This window comes from Cupressus sempervirens, chromosome 3 (assembly GCF_028749045.1).
Source record: "Cupressus sempervirens isolate cs-2001-9-10 chromosome 3, ASM2874904v1, whole genome shotgun sequence".
Classification (NCBI taxonomy): domain Eukaryota; kingdom Viridiplantae; phylum Streptophyta; class Pinopsida; order Cupressales; family Cupressaceae; genus Cupressus; species Cupressus sempervirens.
This window is the reverse complement of record NC_143120.1, coordinates 921,443,537-921,469,325: the sequence shown is the minus strand read 5'-3', so window position 1 is coordinate 921,469,325 and position 25,789 is coordinate 921,443,537. Positions and strand designations below refer to the sequence as shown.

The window sequence follows — 25,789 nt, the reverse complement described above, 5'->3', positions numbered from 1 at the left end:
ATTTTTTAGTTACAATATTCTATATCTAATTAAAACACTAAAAACTTAGGCAAAAGTCTACAATGTAATAGTAACTTGCAAGCCTCTCATGTGGGAGGTCTTGGGTTTGAATCTACCTTTGCTTAACATATAATAACAATTAATTCTTATAAATAATAATAGTTAATCTAGGCTTCGGTCATTTACCAATAAAAAAAAAACACTACAAACTCTATATGAGAATATTCTTCTTTTTGAGCTCTATAAAATGGTGTTTATATGTTACTAAAAATATATCATAAAAAATAGTAAGAGTTATTGAAATGTCAATTTTTTGAAATAACTCTATTTCTTTAGTAATTAGATACAAACTAGTATAAAACATGCATTAAATAGACATTCTCAATTGGAAAAGTGTGAGACCATATATAACTTAGCTATAATGAACTTATCTAGATTATATGTTTCAAAAAAATTGATTTTTAGATAGAAATAATCAAATTTAGTCATTTTGAAAAGTCAACCTAAAAGGTGACACAACTTTGTACTTTTACCTAGTTCCTAACAACAATCCTCCAAGGTAATGTATTTGATAATCACATAGCAAATGGTATCCGAAGGCTTAGGGAGGGTAGCTCACACAAACCCATCATGCATTCTCATTGGTTCCTACTTGGATTTGAAGAATTTCTACAAAATTGCCTCCTCATCGACCTTAGCTTACTTCCACCATTTTTTGGCATCCAACAAAAAAACCCTACCCCTCGCAATGCTTTCTTCAAAAATCTCAAAACTCATTCCATTAATCGTAACTTTTCTATCCTTCCAAGTTTGATAGAACTACATCGAGATGCCCTCGTTGTGTTTAACCACGTCCTCCATATAAGGTAAAAGGCCCCCCTCCTACAAGTAGACCATCACTACTTCGTTGCTATTGAGACACTCCTCCATGTCCACTATTTCAATATAGTCGCTACTGCCCATATTGTTGCCCAGGTCCACAACCAACTCCTCCAACAACATAGCCTTATGTTAGGTTTCAGAGTTGCAAAATATAAAAAATTCCAAGACACAATGGAGAAAATGAAAATGAATTGCATAGTTATCATGATTCTGCAATATTTCCCAAGAAAACAAAAATCTCCAAAAATAGTACGTGTGGGGAGATTGTTTCTATCCACAAACAGTCATTGCCAGCTATAACAATTGTGGGAATTAACCAACCTATCTTTATAATAATTACCAAATTGATCTTTAAATCTCGCTGAATCCCCCATTTGTATCCTTTTACTTTAGTCATCAATGTTCATGATAATTGACACATAAATGTTAATCAACATCCAAACATGCCAAAAAAAACCCTTTACTAAGTGCCACATTCTCATGACCATGTGTAGAAAAGGAGACTTACCACCTAATTTGATATTTCATGAGTCATTATTGATGGTATGCTCCCTTTCCATCACCATTTTGGTTGATGATGACAATTAACTGGCATCATCCCATTCCACTATCCTCTTGACATTGTGGCCAACTTTGGCAAGGTCATCTGCCACGCTATTTCCTTATCAATATATATGTGCCACGTGAATATCTTGATAATCTACCATCATCCTTTGTATTTCATTGATAATGGTTTTAATTGTCCAATTGCATTTTCCCTCTCCCTTAGCGGCTTTAATGATAAGCATAGAGTCCCCCTCTATGACTAGCTTAGTGACTCCTCGAGTTCTTGCCATTCTTAGACCCTAGAGAAGTGCAATCACCTCAGCTTTATTATTAGAACCTTAACCATAGTTACCATAATATGCGGCCACCAACTTTCCCATGTTGTTCTAGAGGATTACCCCACAGTAGTGCTGCCCATCATGGCCAACCCATCAAAATTTAACTTTAACTAGAAATCAATAGAAGTGCCAAACCATCTCCTGTCTTGCCTAGATTTTGGAGTCGTCAAACTATGCCACCATCAATCCTACATCCTAGGCTATAGCCCATTTCCTATTAGTCTCAATCAAGGGATGAGGGGAGGAAAGGTTTCCATTGCCAAATTCCATTGCATTCATTTAGGAGCCTAAGAACTTGTTGAACCTCCCCCAAGCTAGTTGTGGCTTGCTCCCTAAAAATCCTATTGTTCCTCTCCTTCCATATTTTCCATGAGATATAAGGTGGTGGAATAGACTAAAGGTTTCTGAGATAAGGGTGGGTAGTTGGGTCCTCCTAGTGGGAAAATTGCTTCAACTCATTATCCATACACCAATTGACTCCCCATAAAGCATGAACCTCCCTCTAGACATCCATGGCAAAGGGACAGTTAATAAGTAGGTGTGGAATGGATTCAACATCTTTGAGGCATAAAATGAAATAGTTGGCAAGTTAGCAACCATGTTGTTGGAGGTTGTCAACAATGAGGATCGACCCATGCAGAGCTAACCACGAAAATAAGTTAATTTTAGGTAGTATCCAAGGGTACCAAGATTTTCTCCAATCGTCCTATGCTCCTTCTCTTGCCAATCTGCTAAGATAAGTAGACTTAACAGTAACCTCCCTCGAGGGTGTGAGTTTCCACACCAAGGAATCCTCAACTGGGATGAGGGGAATCCTGTAGGTGTGCAAGAGATCCTGCCATTACCATACTAAACTCAATTCCCTTGGTTGGAGATTTTGAAATGTGATCCATTGATTTTCAAGGGTGATGAAGTCCCAAGTCTGAGGACCATACATTCTAGTGCACATCTCATGCAAATGGGAAAAATTAGTTTTCTTGAGGGGGTCCTCATGGATCCACTGATCTTCCTAGAAGTCTATTGAATTAGCATTCCCCATGATCCACTAACACCCCTTTCCTAGGATCTTTCCACTTAGCCATCATTAGGTGGTGTTTACCAAATCTCTAGGACCTAGGCAAGATTGAATCCTAATCCATCTCAGCCATAAAACTAAATAGGAAAAGGGCACCCGTCATCACAGAGATGAAAAAAACACCCATTAGTTTCTATTTAGAAGAGCACCATTGTTGAACCATTTCCTCTATGGCTTAGAAAGAGACAAACTCTCCAAAAATGTTAAGGGTAAAACCTGAGGAGATCAAATCTACGATTGAATTTGGGAGTGAAATCTGAGGTCCACTGGGACTTGAGGAGAACATAGGTTTAGCATTAGATTCCATAGGCATATTTGAACCAAAAACATCCCCAAGCCAATTTGGTTTAGGAGATGCTGATAAAATGTCCTCAGTCAAGGGGACAATCAGGGTTTTGGGACCCAAGTAGGTACAATCATCAGGGATGGAGCCAGAATCTACCAGGATAGCAACATCCTCCTTTAAAGGACAACAACTATTTAGGGATTTTGCCACCACTTCAACATCTAGGTAATCAAGGGCTGGATCCAGAGGGGGGCTAGTGGGGGGATCCATCCCTCTGAAGATTGAGAGGGCATGGAAGTGGGATGGGAGATGTCATCACAATTGTAGGTGGTAGAGCGGGAAAGTTGCAAACAAAGTTGTTGTGTTACCTTTCAGACTAAAAAGTAGTTTAATTTTTCTTCTCAAATGTATGATGATATTGAATTTGATGAAAGACTTCATGCTTCAATTCCCTTTGGATCTACTATTGATCACTCCTTGCAGAAGGATGTGGTTATGTGTAATGATCTTTCAAAATGAATCTCTTCCTATGATCTCTAGTGGTGAGCATGTTTCTGGTAGTGATAATGTTCCAAAGGATGGTTTGCATTTTGATGTTTTTCAACATCTTGGTCAGCCTTCTCAAGAGCTAGATTTTACTTGTAAGTTGTCCATTGTTCAAACCCCTATTTTCCCCTAGACAAAGGGGAAGATTCCTAAATCTAAAGGTGGGAAATTAATAGTAGCTAAGGCTATGGAGGAGATTGAGGCTTGCATCTAGTCAAACTTGGATGGAAATTTTCCAGTAATAGATATTCCTCGACAAGGAGAGCTAAATGTTCTCTTTGTCTACATTGAAGATTCTTTCTTGGAATGTCAAAGGGATTTATGCCTCTGAGAAAAGGCATAGAATCAAACAACATATTGATTCTTCTCAATGTGATGTTATCCTTTTGCAAGAAACAAAAATCTCTTCTAGTAATTTTAATTCCACTGTGGGTAAGTGGAATGCTTGCTAGAGCTCTTCTATTCTAATAGTTGGTTCTTCCTAGGGTCTATCTTTTTTATGGAATTCTAAAATAGTTATTGCTCATCATTTGTTGTCTGGGGAAAACTGGAAGTTAGTCAGTATTAGACACTTTAATCTTTCCTTTTTTCATATAAATGTTAATGGGTCAACTTCTACTATCGACAAAACTCCCATCTAGTAGACTTTAACTAACTCTATTTTGTAATTTCTTGGTTATAAGAACTAGTATCAGCTAGTGATTTTCATGTTATTTTAAGGACTAATGATAAGAAATGAGTATTTCCCCTCTTGCCCATACAATTTATGATATCAATAACTTTATTCTTGATAATAATCTGTTTGATGTTTTACCACAGAATGGGCTCTTTACTTAGACAAATCCTACGTCTAATTTTTTGCAGATTGCTATTAGACTTGATAGATTCATCTTCTCTCAAGCATGAAAATTGAACAACTTATCATTATCTCTAGATATATCATGCCATTCTCTTATTCAGACCACTTTCCCATTCAGCTCTATATTATTATAAATAATAATACTACATGCACATCTTTGAAGTCATTATTTAAATTTGAATATGTTTGGTATCACCATCCAATGTTTGATTTCCTTCTTAAATAGTGGTGGAAATCAGCCCCTCAAGAGGAGGGTACTTTGATGTTTCAATTTTATAAAAAAGATGCAATTGGTCAAGCATTTGATTAAAGCTTTGAATGTTAATGTCTTCAAGAACATCTTTGATAAGAAATCTAAAGTGGCATAGGAATTGGCTGAGGTTGACTAAAATATCATTGCTCATGGTTTGGACCCATAGACCTATGAGAGGAAAAATTATTTTCAGGAGCAGTGGGTTGAATTATGTGCTAAGGAGGAAGAATATTGGAGACAAAAGTCCCTTGAGTTATGCTAAAGATTGATGATTAGAACACCAAGTTTTAGCATGCCTCTGGGAAATGAAAAAAGGTTGTTAAGTCTATATTCTTTATAAAGGATGAAGCAATTAATACCATTTCCAATGCTAAGAATATCCAACTTGAAGGGATTAGTTTCCTTTGGAAGTTTCTCTCTCCTCCTACTACCTCATTTTCAGATGTACTTAGGATGAATGAACTTTTGAATGCCGTACCTTAATTCATCACACCCTAAGATAATTTTTCTTTAATGGCCCCATTAACTTGGTTTTATGGTTCTTTTCTTTTAGAAGTGTTGCAATGTGATATTTTTTAATCTTTTGGACATGCTTGAATAATCTAGAAAGAATTCTGCCATGCTGAAGTGTTTTAATGTAACAAATCTTGTTCTAATTCCTAAGACTAATGACCCTTAGAACTTTTTTGATTTTAAACCAATCTCTCTTTGTAATACCATATATAATATTATTACTAAAGCAATCTACTCACATTTGCAACCCTTGATCCCTATATTTTTTTCTTCTGAGCAAGGAGGTTTTGTACGTAATGGGGAAGCTATAGATGGTGCTTTTCTTGCTCATGAATCCTTGAGCTATATTAAAGAACATGTCATCTCTTCTTTTTTCATCAAGATGGACATGATGAAGGCTTAATTGGTCCTTTCTTATTAAAATGCTACTTAAATTTGGATTCTCAAATAAATAGTGTACATGGATTAGATCATGTATAGCTTGTGCTCATTTTTCTATCCTTATTAATGGTGCCTTAGTTTCTTTCCTCCCTTCACCTCAAGGAGTTAGGAAAGGTGACCCTCTTTCTTCTTTCCTCTTTATCATCATGACTGAAGCATTTAGTTAGTTTATTACTTCTTTTCATAGTTCAAGGTTATGGGAAGAGATCCATATTGTACATACATAAATTTTGGTCACTCATTCTTTGTTTTCTAATGATACCTTATTATTTGGGAAGGCTTCTATTCAAGAGGCTAAGAAAAATAAAAAGGTTTTGGATTTATATACCTCTATTTTAGGGCAGCAAATTAGTGCTCATAAATGAAAGATTTATTTTTTCAATATAGCCTTTAGGGTCTATGATAGGATAGTGAGCATCTTAGGTTTTTCTTTAGATGTTTTACCCTCTTCTTATCTAAGGATTCCAAATTTTATGGGGTGTAATAAGCATATTTATTGATCATCAGTTATTGATTGTATTAAGACCAAAGTGGTGGCTTGGAAAACCAAGTGGCTTTCTATTTTTGAAAGAACCCTTCTTATCAAATTAATCTTTTTAGTTATTTCTAATTATTACATCTCAATGGTACAAGCTCCTAAGTCAATCTTACATCAAATTGATAAATTAATCTAGGAATTTCTGTGGATGACTAACATAAGAGGAGAAAAAAAGATTCCTCTTATTTCTCTCTCTAAAAAGTCCCTTTATCCAGCTTTTGGTAGTGTACACCTTCATAATTTGACAAACTATAATTTCGCATTTGGTGGTAAACTAATTTGGAGAATGCACTCTTAGCCAAATATCAAATGGTGTAGGTTGATGCAAGAAAAATATTTAGATAGTCTTAGATTGATCTAGAATTATCACTATCCTTGATCCTCCTGCTCATTTGGCCACCTAGAAATTCATGGTTAATTGTAGGTACAATTTACTTCTTTTGTGTCCTAGGAGGTTTGTAATGGTGAGTTAGTTAATTTTTGGTTAGATTCTTGGAGTGAGCTACCTCACTTATCTACTTTGGATGTCTTTTGTGACATTTGGGTAATTGTTTGCATACATTGGAGACATATGCTTGTTGACCATGTCTCTATGGTTCAGATCCATTAGGGTATTGTTTGTTGGAAGGATTTTCATGATCTCCCTATTAATCCCCAATGTGATGTTTATGTGAATCAGTTTCTCTCTTCAAAGATTGTTGTGCATTCTAGGGCATTTGATTTTCCTTTTTTGGTCCCATCTCTCAATGGGTGTTTCTACAGTTAAGGTTGGGTATATGGTATCTCAATCACGACATGATAACATATCTAAGCATCATGGCTACCATTTTTGTTGGCATAGTTCTTACTAGTGATAGGTTGGTTAGACTAAATATTACAAATGCATTTCAATGTGTTCTTTGTAATCAAGAATTGGAGCCGATTGATCATTTATTTTTAAATTGTCCTTTTGCTCAAAATTGTTGGACCTTTGTCATGTAAAAGTTGAATATTTATTTGCCTCTTCCGTAGACTATTTGGGATTTATTCCAATCATGGCTCACTTTATTTTCTAAATCACCACTTTCTTATTTATGTATTTGTATTCCTTCTTTGGTTTTGTGGTGTATTTCGTGGGAAAGGATTAAACAAATTTTTTTGTAATTGTTCTGCTTCTCTAGTTTTTGCCCTAGGAGAATTAGAGAAGTTTGATGTTGAGGTTTCTAATGCCGATACATGAAAGTTTAGGTGTAATTGTGTCTTTTCATCTTGGGATAATTTGGTTTCTAAAACTTGGAAGGGTGTAATTTTTCCTTCACTACCTTATCGTTATGCCCTAAGGATAGATTGTATTCTAGATCTAACATCATATGGACTACCCCTCAAGATGATTTTATTTAACTTAATTTTGATGGCTCATTGAAAGGCAACCCAAGTAAATCAGTTGTTGGTTTTGTTCTTTGTGATTGCCATGGATCAGATCTCTCTTTTGTGGCTCAATCTATCCCTCCTGGGACTAATAATTTAGTGGAAGCATACTCTTTTCTTTTTGATCTTACTACTACAAAAAAATCTTAATATTAAATCCCTTCATGTGGAAGTTGTGATTATCAATGCCTTTATTAATAGACATTTTAATTCTTGGCATACCCATTATGTTCTCATGTAGATTTGGCCCCTTTTGAATTCTTTCTCTAATTGTTGTTAATCACATGTTTATAGAGAAGGTAATTGCCTAGTGAATTTGCTGGCTAATATGGGTACTATGGATCAATTTAAAATTCTCATCCTACAATCTTTAGATTTATTAATGGTGAGGCTTGTGCGTGATCAAATATGCCCCCCTTTTGAGATGTATCTTGATCATTGCATATCTTCTTATGTATTGATTTACATTTTTTGTTTATAATTGTACGGATCGGTTGTGATGGAGTGTTGCATGCAACTTCTTCTTGACATGTGTTCTTGTACTTGGTCTTTGATCATTATATTTTTATTTCCTTATGCCATCTAGTGTTTCTCATGTGTTTGATGCGAAATGACTAGTTTATGATTGTTATTTTTGGCTTTAAGTGTATTTATTATATCTCCCCTCTAGTTTTCTAATAATTGTCTCACAATGGTACAAGATCTTCATTTTTCTATTGACACATCTTGTCAAGATGGTGGGAAACACACTGATATCTAATTATGTTCCATCTTGCTGCAAATTTTAGGACTAACTTGTTTTCGCAGGCTTTTCATACATTTTTTACAACTTGTTATAGCATTTGATCGAGCGAAAATTGCTCATGATTTTGGATACTCTTTGCCTCCTTTCCTTTTTTTCTTCCCCAATGATGATAGGTTTGTTGATGGGTTGTGACTCTTTTTCTCATCTCTTGGGGCCCTCAAGTTTTTTGCTATTATGGATATGATGCAATAAGCTTCTTTGATGATTTAAGGCTATGAGACATCTATTGCTTGCCTCCTTTTTTGGTAGAGGTTGGTGTGGTTTTTAGTGACGTGGTTTTATCCTCCTTTTCTAGAGTGATGGTTTTGGTTACTTATCTTGGGTTGTGCCTTGTGTTCGGCTAGTATTAATTTCTTTCTAATGTTTCTATGATATTTAATACAAGCCTACGGGGCTATGATGAATGGTCTTTTATTGATTGATGATTTGTATAGGTAACTAGTTTTATGTGTTTTTTATGCTATCATGTATATTAAGCATCTCTTTTGTATGGGTGGGTTTTTGGGCATAATATTGTAAATGGACGAGCTTGTTGGCTGTAATTGGGGCTGAGTTTTTGGGTTAGTCTTGATTTAGGGTGCCTTTAGGTCTGTTTAGATTTGTTGTTTCATTTGAGTGATGATGTGAATATTTTCTTACAAGTTCTTTCCTCCATGAACCTTTTTTCAACCTGGAAAAAATATTAAAAATATTATTACATTAAGATAAATATAAAATTTTGCTAAAATATTAAAAAAAAGAAAAAGAAAAATACCATAATTTTTTTCATAAAAATTGATTTTGGTTTTGTTGTCTCAAACTTTTTCATTTTCCTTTTTGAAAGATTGGCACATTTTGAAAGAGTGACAATTCTTCTTTTTGTGACATGGTTTTCTACAAAAGGTCAACAATCCCCATTTCTTCTCTTAGACTCTGATCATTCTGCTGATCTGAATCTCATTTTGTTGTTTAAATTTCTCTATCTTTCATAGCTGCTCCTTCTATTTTAAGTACTCACAACTATTAAGGGTTCATTAGATTAAGGCTCTTCCTTCTTTTGACTCAGATCTTTGCTATAAAGAGTAGTTGTAATTTCATCAAAAGAAAACATTTTTCTTATTGAATAATGAAGTATTAATTACTATCGCAATCCCATCTCAACTACTTGTTAACAAACATAACAAGTCATCATCTTTTTCTATGACCATTGAATTTTCTTGGCTAATCAGAGTATCAAACTTGTTGAGGTGGTTCATCATTATTTGACCTTCTTTCATCTTGTGTTTATACAATTTGTTAATGATCAATAGCTTATTTGCAACCGCTACCATTGGATATGTGGCACTAAGCTTGTCTCATATTGTCTTTGTTTTTGTTACAGTTGTGATATTAAAAAGAACATAATTGGAGACTGGAATTTTTTTTGTTTCCGGTGCCTTGTTATCAATGAAGCTAACTTCTTTGCTTTCCAATCTAAACAGCTTCACCGAAGCTTTGGTAGCAATTGTAAATAAAAGAAAGAGAGAAATGTACAAAATAACAAATAAATAGAATAAGAAAGAACATAGAAATTTATAATGGTTTGGCTTCAGAATACCTCTAAATATATCTTTGATTGACTATTTGCATATCCATAAGAGGAAGTCATGTCAATTTGTAGATTTGATTGCAGGAAAAGAGCTAGCTAAAAAAAACCCTAGGAAAACTTAAAACACTTGTGAACATATTAACTATGCCAAACAAGAAACTTAAAAGGACTAGAAAATATAACGAATAGACATAGTAAGATAACATCTCATTGACCAGATACCAATAAAGTTGGAATGGCTGACAATGCTTCAACCGGTCTGGTCCTTGACGATCACCTCTGCCTGCCATTTTTTTCAATGATGGTTTGATCATATTAATCTCTTTTATTTTATATTTTGAAACAATTATTGATTATCAAAAATAATATAATATAAGTATAAATTAGTAATATTTAAAAAAATCTTATATCTTAAAATTAAGTAATTAAAAATCAACATTACAAATTAAGAAAGTGTCTAAATTTATATTTTGCATACTAACAAATTTATACAATATATTATAAAAAATATTATCTATTATAAATTTTGAAAGTTTATTTAACTGAAGTATCACTGTTTTATAAAAAAATAGCATGTCAATCAATACGGTCCTACAAATTAAGTGAAAAAAAATGGCGGCTTCAAGAGTCTCGCTTTCCTTCTCCAGTGTCACAGTTCACATGTCGTATTATGAAAACCATATGTCATTAATTTGACATAAGCACGTCTGTGGGATTTGGAATAAGGAAACATTGAGGACCCTCAGTGGTCTCATATCCAATTGCATATCTGTTGACTTCCATCCATTCGGGGAGTTTCTTTCGCACCTCGGTCTGAAGATAATGAAATTACGTCACATACCAGCTTAGTTATAGGAAACCAGATATAAAAAAGGGAAGCTTCGAGAAAATAAAGTAGCGGGCCCAAACAAGACGGTGTCAAAAAAAGAGACGTTGGATTTTAAAATCATAGTAGACTTTCTCATTAATTGTTGAAAATATTTTCATATATGTCTTAAGATGTCATTGGTTTTGTCACTCCCATTCATATGATTGTAACACCTCGCTATAGATGTCAACAATAAGAGAATTAAGCACTGGTAAAGGCAATTGTATTTCAAGCAGCAACAAATAAAATCTCAGAAAATTTATGTGAGAAATCTGTTATATAATGTCGTCAAGCATATGCTCATCTGATGGAAAAGAGGGCTGTTATAACAAGGAGCTGTCCTTGAAACTTAGGGTTGGAGCACTGGCCTCAATTCTTGTGGCGGGTGCAATTGGAGTGAGCTTCCCCATTGTTGGCAAGAGATTTAAGGCTTTCAGACCAGAGAAGGACATATTCTTCATAGTGAAGGCATTTGCAGCAGGAGTTATTCTTGCCACTGGATTTGTCCATGTTTTACCGGATGCTTTTGAGTCTCTAACAAGTGATTGCCTCAAGGAGAACTCATGGGCTAGATTTCCCTTTGCAGGATTCGTTTCAATGGTGGCATCTCTACTCACTTTTGTCATAGACTACACAGCTACAACCTTCTACGAGAGGATGGCAAGCACTTCACAGGAAAAGCACAGGAACGAATTGCACCAACATGATCATGATGATGATTTATCAGCGGGAGGTCATTCTCATGCGCATTCCACGTATAGCCATGATGAGGAATTAGAAGCCGGAAATAAGAAGCTTCGACAACGTGTAGTTTCTCAGGTTAGCCCATTCTTCCTCAGCATGGTATTCAACAAAAGATTACTAAAGATATTTTTAATTACAAGAAATGCTATTATGATTGAATTGTTTAGTTTATGAGTGAAATTTATTGATTCATGTTACATGAATAGTGATTTGTGATCAGGATGAATAGAAAACTTAACACTTATTGCATATAGATAATGTTCAGAAAGGTGAAGCATTAGATCATTGCAAAAGGTCAGTATATTAGTACTACTCTAATTCTGAGCGGCTTAAACATCATACATTAAGACTTGATTCCTGAGTAAAAAGTGTTAAATATTCAAAGTTAACTCACATTTTCAAACCTTAATTTTTGTCTTAGTATGCATTGCTTAAGGGTAACCCTCTATTCAGACATGGTTAACTACTCCATTAAGCTTGATTCCTAAAGTAAAAGTGTTAAATAGTCAAAGTTTGAATTATTTTTCCAACCTTAAATTCTTCCTTAGTGTGTGATGTTTAAGGCTGGTTTCTGGACAGAGTTTTTTCTATTACTAAGCTGACTATACTTGCACTTTTATTTTGCAATGGATTGCTTTAAGAGTCATTAATTAGAATGTTTCTTATGACCCACTACTTGATGAGGATTTTTCAAATGGGATTTGCAAGTCAAGTTTACTTAACCAATATGAAAACTTCCTACTTAAATGTGTTTGAGTTGGAAAAGTACTCCAATAGATGACCTTGTTGAAATTTGAGTACGCCATCCTTTTAAACATCACCTAAATATAATGAATACTAAGTGTTCCATTCATTTTCAAAGACATAATTTTCTAATGAACGACTACTTATAAAACAAAGATCAATAAAATTGACTCAACAACTATATAATAATTGAATCCTAACAATAACATCACAATACCGATAGCGATGAGAAAGAGGTCTGTGAAAAATGTATATGTAGATAAAGATTTGCTTTTTGTCTAGGTATTAGAGGCGGGCATCGTGGCACATTCGGTGATAATTGGAATAGCACTAGGTGCATGTCAAGTTCCATGCACCATACGGCCGTTATTCGCTGCACTCACATTTCATCAGTTTTTCGAAGGCATGGGTTTAGGTTCCTGCATAGCTCAGGTAATGTAGATTTCCATTTCTCGTTTTACAAATATGTTAATTCTATGAAAAGAGAATGTTTTCGATTGATGTGTATGAATTGAGATGCAGGGGGCTTTTAGAATGAAGGCTGCAGGGTTTATGGCGTTGGCGTTTTCATTTACATCACCAGTTGGAATAGCGGTGGGCATTGCCATATCTTCTTCTTATGATGAAAAGAGTCAGACGGCTTTGTTGGTGCAGGGATTGTTTGATGCAGCTTCTTCAGGAATTCTCATATATATGGCTTTGGTTGATCTCATCGCCACAGATTTTCTTACACCGCACATGCGCAAAAACTTTAGTCTTCAAATTTGGTGTTTTGGGGCTCTCTTCCTCGGAGCAGGGGCCATGTCTTTGCTTGCCATATGGGCATGAAATTAGACTGTTTATATATGGAATGTTTCTTCTTATTAGCTCATAAGATAAGACTCCTATTCTAGACGGACATCTAATCAAAAACATATCTCTTGTTGTCTTCTTGCTTGCCATTGATGGAAACTAATCATTCTCCGAACGGCTTTCAGATTAGTGGTTTTTGTTAAACGGACAATTTAACTATCACACAGATTTTAAATATAACACAGCTTGATTCCTTTTCTAAAACTGTTATATTATAGGCAATAGAATTATGTACAACAGCAAGATAAACTGTTAGACGACAGCAAGATCTTACTTAGTTATTAAATTTGTTAGTTTTAGTCAATAGTGTGAAAAACTTTTAACTCTCAAATAGATTCTGCAAATTCGGGAGATGACCGACCAGTAAGAGAAATCACTCGGCAGAAGCAAGGAGCCGAGTGAAAGCAGGGAGAGTTGCTCGGCACCTACAGTGACCGAGTAGGTCAGTCAACTCTGAGACTCGGTGGACACTATGTTGAGTAAACTCAGTTAACAAAGAAACCGAGTGAGCTCGGACAACTCGGTCAGGTGAGGACCGAGTGAGCTAAGTTAACATGGTGACTAAGTGAACTCAGTCAACACTTCTAGGTGGAGGATGATCTGTCAGCACATGAACATAACAAAGACTGAGCCAGGAGGAAAGGACTCAGTTAACAAGGGGACCAAACTTGATAAAGACCGACTAACAGTCTGGTCTATCCACCATTAAAAACACAAAACCAATACTAGAGACTTGCAACTCTATTTTGCACAAATAACAAACATGTTGACTTGTGAAACATGTGGTAACTCAACCAAATTTCTTTTTAGAGATGAAGATACTGATATGATGAGGATGATAAAATGTAAGAGATATAAGTACATAAAGTTAGAAGAAAAAGTTGGAATATGTAGAAGATGACATACCTGCTGGAGAATTTACATCAATTTTTTGTAAATTGATTCAACCATTTATACATCATGCTTTTTTTGCTAAGTGGCAAGCAAAACAGTTTCAAACACTAAGAGAAATTTTCCCACTCAGGACAATTTTATCTGTTGTTGACTTTGCAGAGAATTACTCCTTCATTTCTCAAAACAACTTCAAATGGAATACTACTATATAGAATAGGTTATTATTATGGTTCAAGTGCCTTATCAACATGTACAAATTGATTTGGATGGTGTGGAATGTACAAATCAAGCATGAGTCATTAAAAAAGAATGTCACCTTTACATTAGTGATGATAACAAACACGACACACATTTTGTAAAACATTGTTTCAAGACATTTTTTGATTATTTGAAAAATAAAGGCATAAAAATGGAAAAACATTTTGTATGGTTAGATGGATGTGCAACACAATTTAAATCAGCTAGACCATTTTATGTATTATGTAGATATCATTGATACCTTAATATACCACACATTTAGAGTTTTTTCAAGAGTGAACATGGAAAGGGTGAGCATGATGGTACAAGAGCTTGTATCAAATGTACTTTAAGAAAGTATCAAATGGACTATATAGGATATCACATTAATAATGCTCATGATGTGGTTGAGTGGTGAAAAACACATTTTATGGTGCCAACACTTAATTAGGACATGTGTCTTGAGGGGAAGAAATTCAAACACTTGTCTTAAGGGGATGAAATTAGGACTTGTAACTAATTATATACCACTTTTACTCTTACATTTAACTTGTGACATTTAAATTATGATTTGTAATTAATTATAGAAATTAGGAACTTCTATGCAGCTAATTAGGACATGTGCTTTGAGGGGAAGAAATTCGAACACTTGTCTTAAGGGGATGAAATTAGGAGTTGTAACTAATTATATATTACTTTTACTCTTTCATTTAACTTGTCAACTTTAAATTATAATTTGTAACTAATTATAGAACTTAGGAACTTATATGCAACTAATTAAGACTATAATCATATCTAAATATCACTTGCATTACTTTTACTCTTTCATTTAACTTGCGAAGTTTAAATTGTGATTTGTAACTAATTATAAAACTTAGGAACTTGTATGCAACTAAGCAGGACATCTCTTAAGGGGATGAAATTAGTACTAGACTTTAATCATATCTAAATATCGCTTGCATTATTATAAATTAGGAATTATGTAACTAATTAGGGATTATATAAAGTTAATTACCTAACCCTAACCCTAACCAATTTCATATGTGTACATCAATTTCATAAACCAACATAATGCAACATAATTTAACATGTAAAAGAACATGTAATCTAACATAATCCAACATAATTTAACATAATCTAACATAATTTCTAATATAATAAAACACTATCCAACATAATATAAGATTTAAAAGAACATAATGTAACATAATCAAACATAATCTAACATAATATAACATAATCTAAAATAATTTCCAACATAATAGAACATTATCCAACATAATCTAACATGTAAAAGAACATAATCTAACATTATCCAACATAATTTAACATATAAAAGAATGTAGTCTAACATAATCCAACATAATCTAACATAATCTAACATGTAAAAGAACATGATCTAACATAATCTAACATAATAGAACATAATCCAACATAATCTAACATGTAAAAGAAATGTCTAGAGAATGTATATGTGTATGGAAATCATCAAACATTTATAATCCAGATGAAAGTTTAGATCAAATAATCTATAATATAAAAAAATCTATAGATCGTCAGGTGCAGGACTATCATCATGATGTCTCCTCACCGTGCGGTCTAAAGACTGACTATTAGGATGCTCACTAGGATGTGTTGATGCCTATATATATTCAAGAGAAAGTGAAAGCAATGTACATAATTTCATATATAATTAAAAACCACATATTTCTAATTAAAAATAAATAAAACTCAGCTATCCACTACTGACATCATCGAATGGGTCTCAACAATATACATGATATGGCATCAAAGATTGAGTAAAAAGAGGCATGTTCTCCTAAAATACATACATACATGTGTCCAACAAATCAAATTAAAACATGCACTTAATTACAAAGGTGTGATATGTATACGTGCATAAGTTATTAGTTGAGCAAACAATTAAATTTTAACATGAATGTAAAAAAAAAACTATAGATCTACATGTGTAGATATTGGCATATGATGATACTTAGATTACCCAACATTGATCGTGTCCACCAATATATTCAGATTTTTTTGGGCCTCATTTAGCTCCATCTTTACATCTATGCTAGCATGGCTGGTTTCTAGCACACGTCATAGATGAGATGACATAGAAGTAGAATCATCACATGTCAACATGTCCATCCATCTTGTGATTGACAAGCTGAAGTCAACATCATAAAGCCCTGCATCTAAACTCTGACCATGCCTTGTACTGACTGAAGGGTCTATACTAGTATGTATATGTCCCTCTACAAAAAAAGAATGGTCAGTAGGTGGATCATGATGTATACTACCACTATGACCACTACTTGATTGATGAGAGGAATGTGACCGAGCATGTGTCATAATACCACCAAGGACACAATGTCAAATATCTAATATGGGTATGCCAAGATGCTTTGATATTAATCTATATGAATATAATAGATCCTCAATAAGACTACTCATAGTATCTTATTCCAACACTCTAGTGAGAGACTCTAAGCTAGTTAGTGAAGGGATGCATGCTGCACTATATAAGTCTCCTAAAGATGAAGCACTAGATGATGATCTAGAATGCTAATGAGACATCAAATATTAGCCAACCTTGTCACTTGAAATAGATCTAAGAACTACAAAAATCTCTCCAACTCCCTAAATCACCCCCCACAACTAGGTGTTACGCATGACCTCATCAGTTGATAGACCTATATAGGGGAAATAGAAGGTGCCCTCTCTTTGACAATCAACCTATGTGTTAGTGGTGGATGACCCAACTACCTATCAACTAGTCTATCATGCCCCTATCCTAAATGCAATGGTAAATAAATGTAGCTTACCACCTTGCCTAAGCAAACCTCAACATAAAATTGTCATGCAAAATAGAGTGGAATTTAGTCGTTATTTGGATAACAACCTTTAGCAGCAAGGAAGCATGGGTATATAAGTGCAACCATCTATGGATCGTACACTTAAGGGGAGAATACCCCTTCACATACTTTAGAGCAAGATAATGAGGGAAACATTCCCTCTTTAGTGTCTCTTTGGGAATCAAGCCTTGTACCTATTGTAGTGAAACACTTGAAAAGACCTCTCATCTCTTATTGTAAAGGACAATCTTTATAGTACATGCAGAATATGGAGCAACACCATGAATCTCATCTTTAATATATGTGAGACTCTATAAGATGCTCTAACATGTACTACTATACACACTAGAGCATTTATCACTAGCAAAGGATTCATAAAGTCTCTGAATCTCTTGGTTAGTGTGATAATAGAGCATGTTGGGTTGGATAGGCTACTGATTTGTGGGAATAGGGTGTTGTTGGGGGGGTAGAGGTTGCTGCTCAGGGGGGATAGGAGTTTGTTGCTGCTTGGGGGCATAAGAGGTTGTTGTTGGTCAGGGGGGATAGGAGGCTATTGCATGGGGGGGATAGGAAGTTGCTTCTGCTCAAGGGGGATAGGAGGTTGCTGATTGGGGGGATATGAGGCTACTACTGAGGGGTGATAGGAGGCTACTACTCATGGGAGATAGGAAGGTCAATGCATGTAGTATGCATGCACATATATAATGTGTAAACTTGAAATTTAAATTAAAATATGAAATTTTTAATAAACTTGAAATTTATCAAGTACAATGACATTTAAGAAACTAGAATTTTGTAAACATGAAATTAAACTATATAATACATGTAAACATGAAATGGACATAACATATAGAGTACACTAAATGTGTGTTTTGTACATCCTAAATTAAAATATGACATTTAATAAACTTGAAATTTATTGTACTTGATGACATTTTTTTGAAACTAGAATTTCGTAAACACATGAAATTAAATAATATGTATTTAAACATGAAATAGACATATGTTATGTAGAGGTACATAGAATTTTGTAAAAATGAAACAAGCATAAAATGTACATGTGTAAATTGCACTATGTGCGACAACTTCATAAAATTGTTTCAATTAAGTCTAAATAGAGTCTAGATCACATGGGTGAACTACTTGATGCAAAACTACGTTAAATATAAAACTAGATTCATTATATATTTTAATAGGTATATTTTCATGATCATGGCTAAGGTTACTAGGGAAATAAGTAGGACTATGGCTAGAGTTAGAGTTAGTGTTAGGTTTAGAGTTAATTTTAGGGTTAGGCTTGAAGTTAAAACATTAGGGTTAGGTAAAGACTTATTATTGGGGTTATAGTTAGGTTTAGAGCTATAAAATTAGTAGTACATAATGTTCTTGTTGCACATGCCTCATAATGCATAAATTAATTTGATTAAAGTTGGCATTCAAGGTTAATGTTATATCATGATTATAATTTATTTTATGGTTCTAGGGTTATTTTTAGGGATACCTAGCTTAGTATTAAGATTGAGTTTAAGATCATTATTAAGGTTTAATCATGGTAAATTTTCATTAAGTTAGGGCTATGGAAATATTTAGGGCTATGATTAAAGGAGTGTGTGTTTAGAATAGTGTTCTATGTTGAGTAAGCTATTACAATTAGAGTTAGGGTTATTGTTATAATTGTGTTTATATCTAGTTAGATCATTAGTGTTTAAGATCAGTGTGAGACTTATGTTAGTGTCACAAGTAGAATTATGATTAGGTTTAGGATTGAGTGTTAAATGTTGACTAAGTTAATATAACTAGCCTGTTAGTGCTTAGTACTACCTATGATTAAGGTTTATGTTATGGTTATAGTTACATTGTGAGGCTTAGATTTAGGATTGTGGTTAGGATTTAAAGCTATATCATTACAATCATGATCAATATATTAGGGAACTAATATAATGTTTAGGGATCTTTAGGATCAAATTTTTAGGGTTAGTGTAAATCTAGATTAAAGTTTTAGTTAAAATTCATATTAGGGTTTTTTAGGTTTAAGAAGTGAGGATCATGTTATAAAAAATTATACTTAGTCTTCACATCATGTTTAGGTTTAGGGATAACTTTTGGGTTAAAATGATGTAACTTTAGGTTTAAAGGTTTATGTTTAGGGTTTAGATTTTATGGTTATGGTTAGAATCAAGATCAATTTTAATATATTACAAGTTCATGTATGTACATTAAAATTTAAATGTATGTGTACATATCCACAATATGTATGTATACATACACGTGTGTGTGTGTGTGTGTGTGTGTGTGTGTGTGTGTGTGCATGTATATATATATGTATGCATATATACATATACATGAGATGTATATAACACATATATATTTATGTATATATACATGTATACACATGTGCATATACATATACATATATGCATGTATACATATACACACACACATATATATATATATATACATATACATATATATATATATATATATATATATATATATATATATATATATATATATATATATATATATATATATATATATACATGATATATATACAAGATATATGTGTATACATAGATGTAATATATATATATATATATATATACATGATATATACATGTATACATATACATTATATATATACATGATATATATACAAGATATATGTGTATACATAGATGTGATATATATATATATATATACATGATATATACATGTATACATATACATTATATATATACATACATACAAAAAAATATATAAAATGAAACTAAAAACACATAAAATGAAGCTAAAAACCTATAAAATGAAACTAGAAATGTTTAAAATAGGAAAAAAAAGGAAAATCATACCTTTTCTGAAGGCTGATAAATTCATATGCCTCTATATTCTCTATGCTTCTAATTGAAACTCTCTACCCATTGTAAACAATGACACGTGGGATCACACAATGACTATTTGTACATTTCTATTTTTTGTTAGTTTCAATCAAAACTAGCAAGCTCGACAATGGGGTTAACAAACCTCGGTTGGGCTTCATAGTTATGATCAAAACTACATAGAAAGTTTCAATCAAATTTTTGAGTTGTCCAATTTTGGAGGAATTTCTTCCTTTGAAAAAGTGTGTCCTACTATTGTGGGTTCACCCCACATCAAAGGATTGAAGGAAAGTCTAACTTCAATAATATTTTTTTATCTCTGTTATTATTGCACTAACTTCTACAGATTTTGGAAGAAAATCAGTCCTTTGGCATTAGTGTTCATACCTACAACAAAACTATGCATTAGTTTGCCATCAAATTCAAATTTGGTAAGAAAATTCACACACACACACACACACACACACATAAAGAGAGAGAGAGAGAGAGAGAGAGAGAGAGAGAGAGAGAGAGAGAGAGAGAGAGAGAGAGAGAAGGTCAAGAGAAAATAGAATATAGATTGTGAGAGACGAATGATACAAAGAGGAGTAAGATATGGTAGAGATAGAGCTAGAGAAGTGTGTGTTAATTTTTTTTTTAAAGGAAAGGATAGGGAGGTAGATAGGGAGAGTAGGTAAATTAGAGAGAGACATATGAATAAAAGTAATTTAGACAAATAGAAATATAGAGTAAGATAGAGAGAAAGAGATATAGCCAATTTTTATTGATTTCAAATATCTAGGTTGTCAATTTCATGTAAAGAGGTGAAAATTTTGATAAAGTTATAAGTGGATAGAAAAATATAAGGAGAAATAATTTGTAGATAGATGGATCAAAATTGAATATTGAAGTGGATGATAGTTATGAAGGAAGAGACAAAGAGGAGGGGAGTGGGAGGGAGAGAAATAGGAAGAGGACAACATGGTGATAAAGATATATAAGGTGATATATAGATAGTGGATAGATAGAGTGGATCAAGTAGAGATGCATAGTAGATCAAAGAGATATAGAAGAAATAGGATATATATATACATAAAATATAAAGTTAAAGAGGGATGGGATAAGATAGAGATAGGGAGGGAGAAGGAAGTGCTAATGTGTGAATATGAAATTTATAAAGAAGGGGGTAGAGAAGTAGATAGTGAGGAATAACTTCAAGAACATCATCAAAAGTATACAAGACTACTAGCTTAACCCTTGCACCCTTAAAATGTGAAAGTGCTTGTTATAAACAAAGAGTAAATTATTGTCAGCAAACTAGGTGGTAATAAATAGGAATTGTAGTTAGAATTAGGATGTAATAAATAGGAATTGCAATTAGAATTAGAAACAAAGAGATAGTTACAAGAATTAGAAATTGTGTAATAAATAATTATTAAAAGATATAAAGATTTCCCGTCTAAAATAATTAAAAATATAAAATAAAATTTAAAAATGGGGAAAGGATAATGACTTTTTAAGTATGGAATTAAAAATAAAAATTTGGATTCTATATTCAAGACATGAAAGTGGCAAATTAATTAGATTATATGGATAAAGTAGTCAAATTATCTTTTTAATGTATAATTGTTATTGTTACTTAGATAATAATCTTTGGATTAATATGTTAATATTTACGTGGTCCATTTATGACCTTGGGGTTAACATCTTGGATTAGTAAGTCTTATAAATGGAATACGAGTCTAAATGTGTATGTCTTTTTATATTATTTTATGCAATCGTTTCAGAGTAACAATGAATTATTAAATCTTTTCTATTGCAAAAGAACTTGATCAAATATTTTTTTATCGATATCTTAAAAAATTGTTAAAAATATTATACTTGATATATATCGACTTAACATGGATAATACTAATATAATATGTATTCTAAACCTTTGATACACTTGATTCTTTTAATTAATTTTAATCATTTCAAATAAATACTATATTACAATTTGTGTGTGTGTGTGTGTGCACCACAAGAAAAATAGTCATATAAACAAATTGTCAACACATTTATATGTCAAGAAAAGAATTAGTTAATTTGAACGTATCCTTATAAACTATATATATATATTCAATTTATTTATATGTAAATATTTCCTATTATGTACACTACAAGAAGAATAGTGATGTAATCAAACCATAATAGATTTATATCTCAAAGAACAATTATTTAATCTAATCATATCCTTATAAACTACATATATCTATTCATTCTAATTATATATACTCAAATGAAAGATTTATATGTCCAAGAAATATTAGTAAATAAATTAATATGTTCATCGAACTAAGCGCAAAAGAAGTTACAAACAAAAAAACAAAAATCTAATGGATTTTTCTGCTATAAGAAAAACATCCCAACTCATCAAATTTAGAGCCTTCCATATAAGTTGAGAACCACTAAAGCCTAGTACATTTTTTCTGATCAAACTTACAGCATTCAAAGCAAGAACTGAAAAAGCAGGGGGGGCAATTGAAATAGTCTACTTTCAGGCCCAAATAGCCAGCAACGCCATAGCCCCTCCTCCAAGGAATAGAGCCGCAAAACACCACATTTGAAGGCTAAAGTTTTTGCGCATGCGCGGTGTAAGAAAATCTACAGCTATGAGATCTATCAAAGCCATGTATATGAGAATTCCAGAAGAAGTTGCATCAAACAACCCCTGCACCACCAAAGCAGTCTGGCTGTTTTCATCATATGAAGATGATAAACCAATTCCGACTGCTATTCCAACCGGTGTTGTAAATGAAAACCCAAGTGCCATAAACCCTGCAACCTTCACTTTAAAACCACCCTGCATATCAATTCCCACACATCAATTCAAAACGTTCTCTAATCATAGATTACCAGGATTATAAAAAGATTAGAGAAATACAAATTACCTGAGCTATACAAGAACCTAAACCCATGCCTTCAAAAAACTGATGAAACGTAAGAGCAACAACTAAAGGCCGAATAGTACATGGAACTTGGGAGGCACCAAGGGATATTCCAATTATCATCGAGTGTGCCACGATGCCCGACTCTAATACCTAATTCAAACAAACCTATTCAGCCAAATTTAAAAAGTAAATACAAAACCTCTTCTTTCTTAACATTTTAGGTCTTGTTTGTTGATTTCTACGGTAAGGATGGATTGCAAAGATAATCCAAGAAAAGATAAAACCTAAAACAACTAACCTGTGAAACTACCCGCTGCCGAAGTTTAATATTTGCGGCCTCTAATTCTTCAAGGGTATAAGTAGAACGAGCATGAGAATGAGCTTTTTCTGATACATGATCATCATGATCATGTTGGTGTAATTCGTTCTTATGCTTTTCCTGTGAAGTGCTTGCCATCCTCTCGTAGAAGGTTGTAGCAGAATAATCTATGACAAAAGTGAGTAGAGCTGCCACCATTGAAACGAATCCTGCAAAGGGAAATCTTGCCCATGGGTTCTCTTTCAGACATTCGCTGGTTAGAGACTGAAAAGCATCCGGTAAAACATGGACAAATCCAGTGGCAAGAATAACTCCTGCTGCAAATGCCTTGACTATGAAGAATATGTCCTTATCTGGTTTGAAAGCCTTAAAATTCTTGCCAAGTATGGGGAAGCTCACTCCAAATGCACTGGCTAAGAGAATAGAGACAATAGCACCAATTCTGAGCTTCAAGGCCAGCTCCTTATTATAACACCCATCTTGGGCATCAGATGAACAACTATCAGACGACATTATTCAGGAATTGTTTCACTTTTCTACAACAGAAAATGAATGAGACTTCTTTTCTGTGTGTTTGCTTGATGCACCAATAATTCTCCTACAGTCATCATCTCTACCAAGGTGTCACATTCATATTACTATGAATGACGACATAATGTTCTCATGAAACATACGTGAAGATATATTCAAGGAGCTGTGTTATGCAAGCTGGATTTTAGAATAAAAATATTTCGAATTTCAAACTTTCTTGCACAATAATTTGTTTTTTTCACTGCCAAACATAAATTCCTAGGGGTTTTCCTAGCTGGCTACATAATTTCCGAGAGCTATGCTTCTTAATTTTCTCTGACATTATCTTATTGCAACGTCTATTCCGAGACGTCGAACTTGAAATTATTGAAAAATAAGTTCGACAATAACATGTAAGAAATATTTTACTATCTTCAGAGTTTGTACGTGAGGCAGTATGAAGATTTCCTGAAGATTCTAAGTAGAATGAAAATTAAATAGTTATTATGAGATTTGGATTTTGAGATTCGTTGACTGGTATAAATTTTGTTTATTTTCTTTGTGGTGAGAGTTTACTTTGAAATTTTCAGAAAAAAAACAAAAAACATTGAGTTACATTTATGGCATAGTTAAGATATGTACTTGTCATTATTGGTGCAAAATTTTAATGTAAATAAATGAATATAAAATAATAAATTTTTAATAGAATTTTAAGTTTATTTTGTTAAGAGTAGAAGTGGTAATAGGACCTTATTTGAGCAAGATGTGTTCTGAAGGTTGTACAACTTAGTCTACATATCAAACTTAGACAAGCTCAAGAATCTTGAAGATGAAGTAAGGCTTTACAGCCAGAGCATGAATAGTGAGACTTGCTGCTCACAGCTTGTCTGCTAATAAGTGTCTTGTCTTGTAATTGTAAAGAATCTCCCAACTATAGAGGGAGCTGAGCTGGTTGATAATGTTGGGTGCCGAGTCACTCAGTCAGCAAGGGGTAACTTGGCAAGGTAAGGTCAAGTTACTCAGTCATCAAAGAAATGTTTGGAAAAGGTAAAGGCTGAGACACTCAACAATACAATGGCTGAGTTGCTCAGTCAATATGGATCAAGTTTCTTAGTCAATATCAGTTGGCAGTGGAGACTGAGCCAAAACAACTAAAACTTGGTAGTGGAGTGTTTATCTTGCATGACAAGCAAGAACTACATTCTACAAAACATACAGACAAATACATAGTGGAATAGACATATGGAGACAAGATCAGAAACACAATATACTAGAGATTGGCAAGTTTTCTTTCTTGCTTACTTTCTATTTACCGATTCAAAGTATTATAAATTTTGAGAGTAAAGCAACAAACCTAGAAAGAAAAATATCTAACTACTAAACAAACTTACAACAACATATGGCTGCACATAATAAGGTTGAAGAAATCATACTCATATAGGACAAAAATTCACCCTCATAAAAAACATCAGAATAATCAATCACCCATGTTGTTGCACTCTGATAAAACCTTCCTATTGTTGCTGCTCTAATGAACTCTTTTGAATCATTCAGAATGTATGTTCTATGGAATGAAAGAACATTCCCTCCTTTTGTCTCTTGTTGCCCACATAAAAAACTTCCCTCTCATTTTTTAATTCAAACTTACCTAACCCATTTAATGTCTTTGTTGGAGCTGCAATGTTAGAGGAGACTTGGGGAACTCAACTTCTAGCAAGTAGGTGAATGACAGGCTCTAGGGACAAATTGAATACATCATATTTCTAGCACTACCCCTTTGTCTTGAGCTAACAATATAAGGATCATTGTAGACCCAAATCAACTATGCGCACAAATTGTGCTACACCTTGTTAGCTCCTGATTTGACGGGTTTGAAAATAACCAAGCAACTAGACTAATGTATCTAAGGCAACCAAATTCCC

The 25,789-nt window shown here is 33.4% G+C and overlaps 2 protein-coding genes across 2 annotated transcripts; one reads left to right on the top strand and one right to left on the bottom strand.

The window, feature by feature from the left end:
- Positions 1-11,206: 11,206 nt before the first annotated feature.
- LOC149569759 (zinc transporter 3-like) lies at positions 11,207-13,240 on the top strand. The gene is made up of 3 exons (XM_089817789.1): positions 11,207-11,743; positions 12,695-12,844; positions 12,935-13,240. The coding sequence occupies exons 1-3, from the start codon at positions 11,207-11,209 to the stop codon at positions 13,238-13,240; spliced, it is 993 nt and encodes a 330-aa protein (XP_089673915.1).
- A 9,157-nt stretch (positions 13,241-22,397) lies between these two features.
- Positions 22,398-23,917, bottom strand: LOC149569758 (zinc transporter 3-like). Its single transcript, XM_089817788.1, has 3 exons — positions 23,337-23,917; positions 23,039-23,188; positions 22,398-22,950 (listed from the first exon to the last, which is right to left on the bottom strand). Exons 1-3 carry the CDS (start codon positions 23,868-23,870, stop codon positions 22,645-22,647), a joined length of 990 nt encoding a protein of 329 aa, XP_089673914.1. The 5' UTR covers positions 23,871-23,917; the 3' UTR covers positions 22,398-22,644.
- Positions 23,918-25,789: the final 1,872 nt, after the last annotated feature.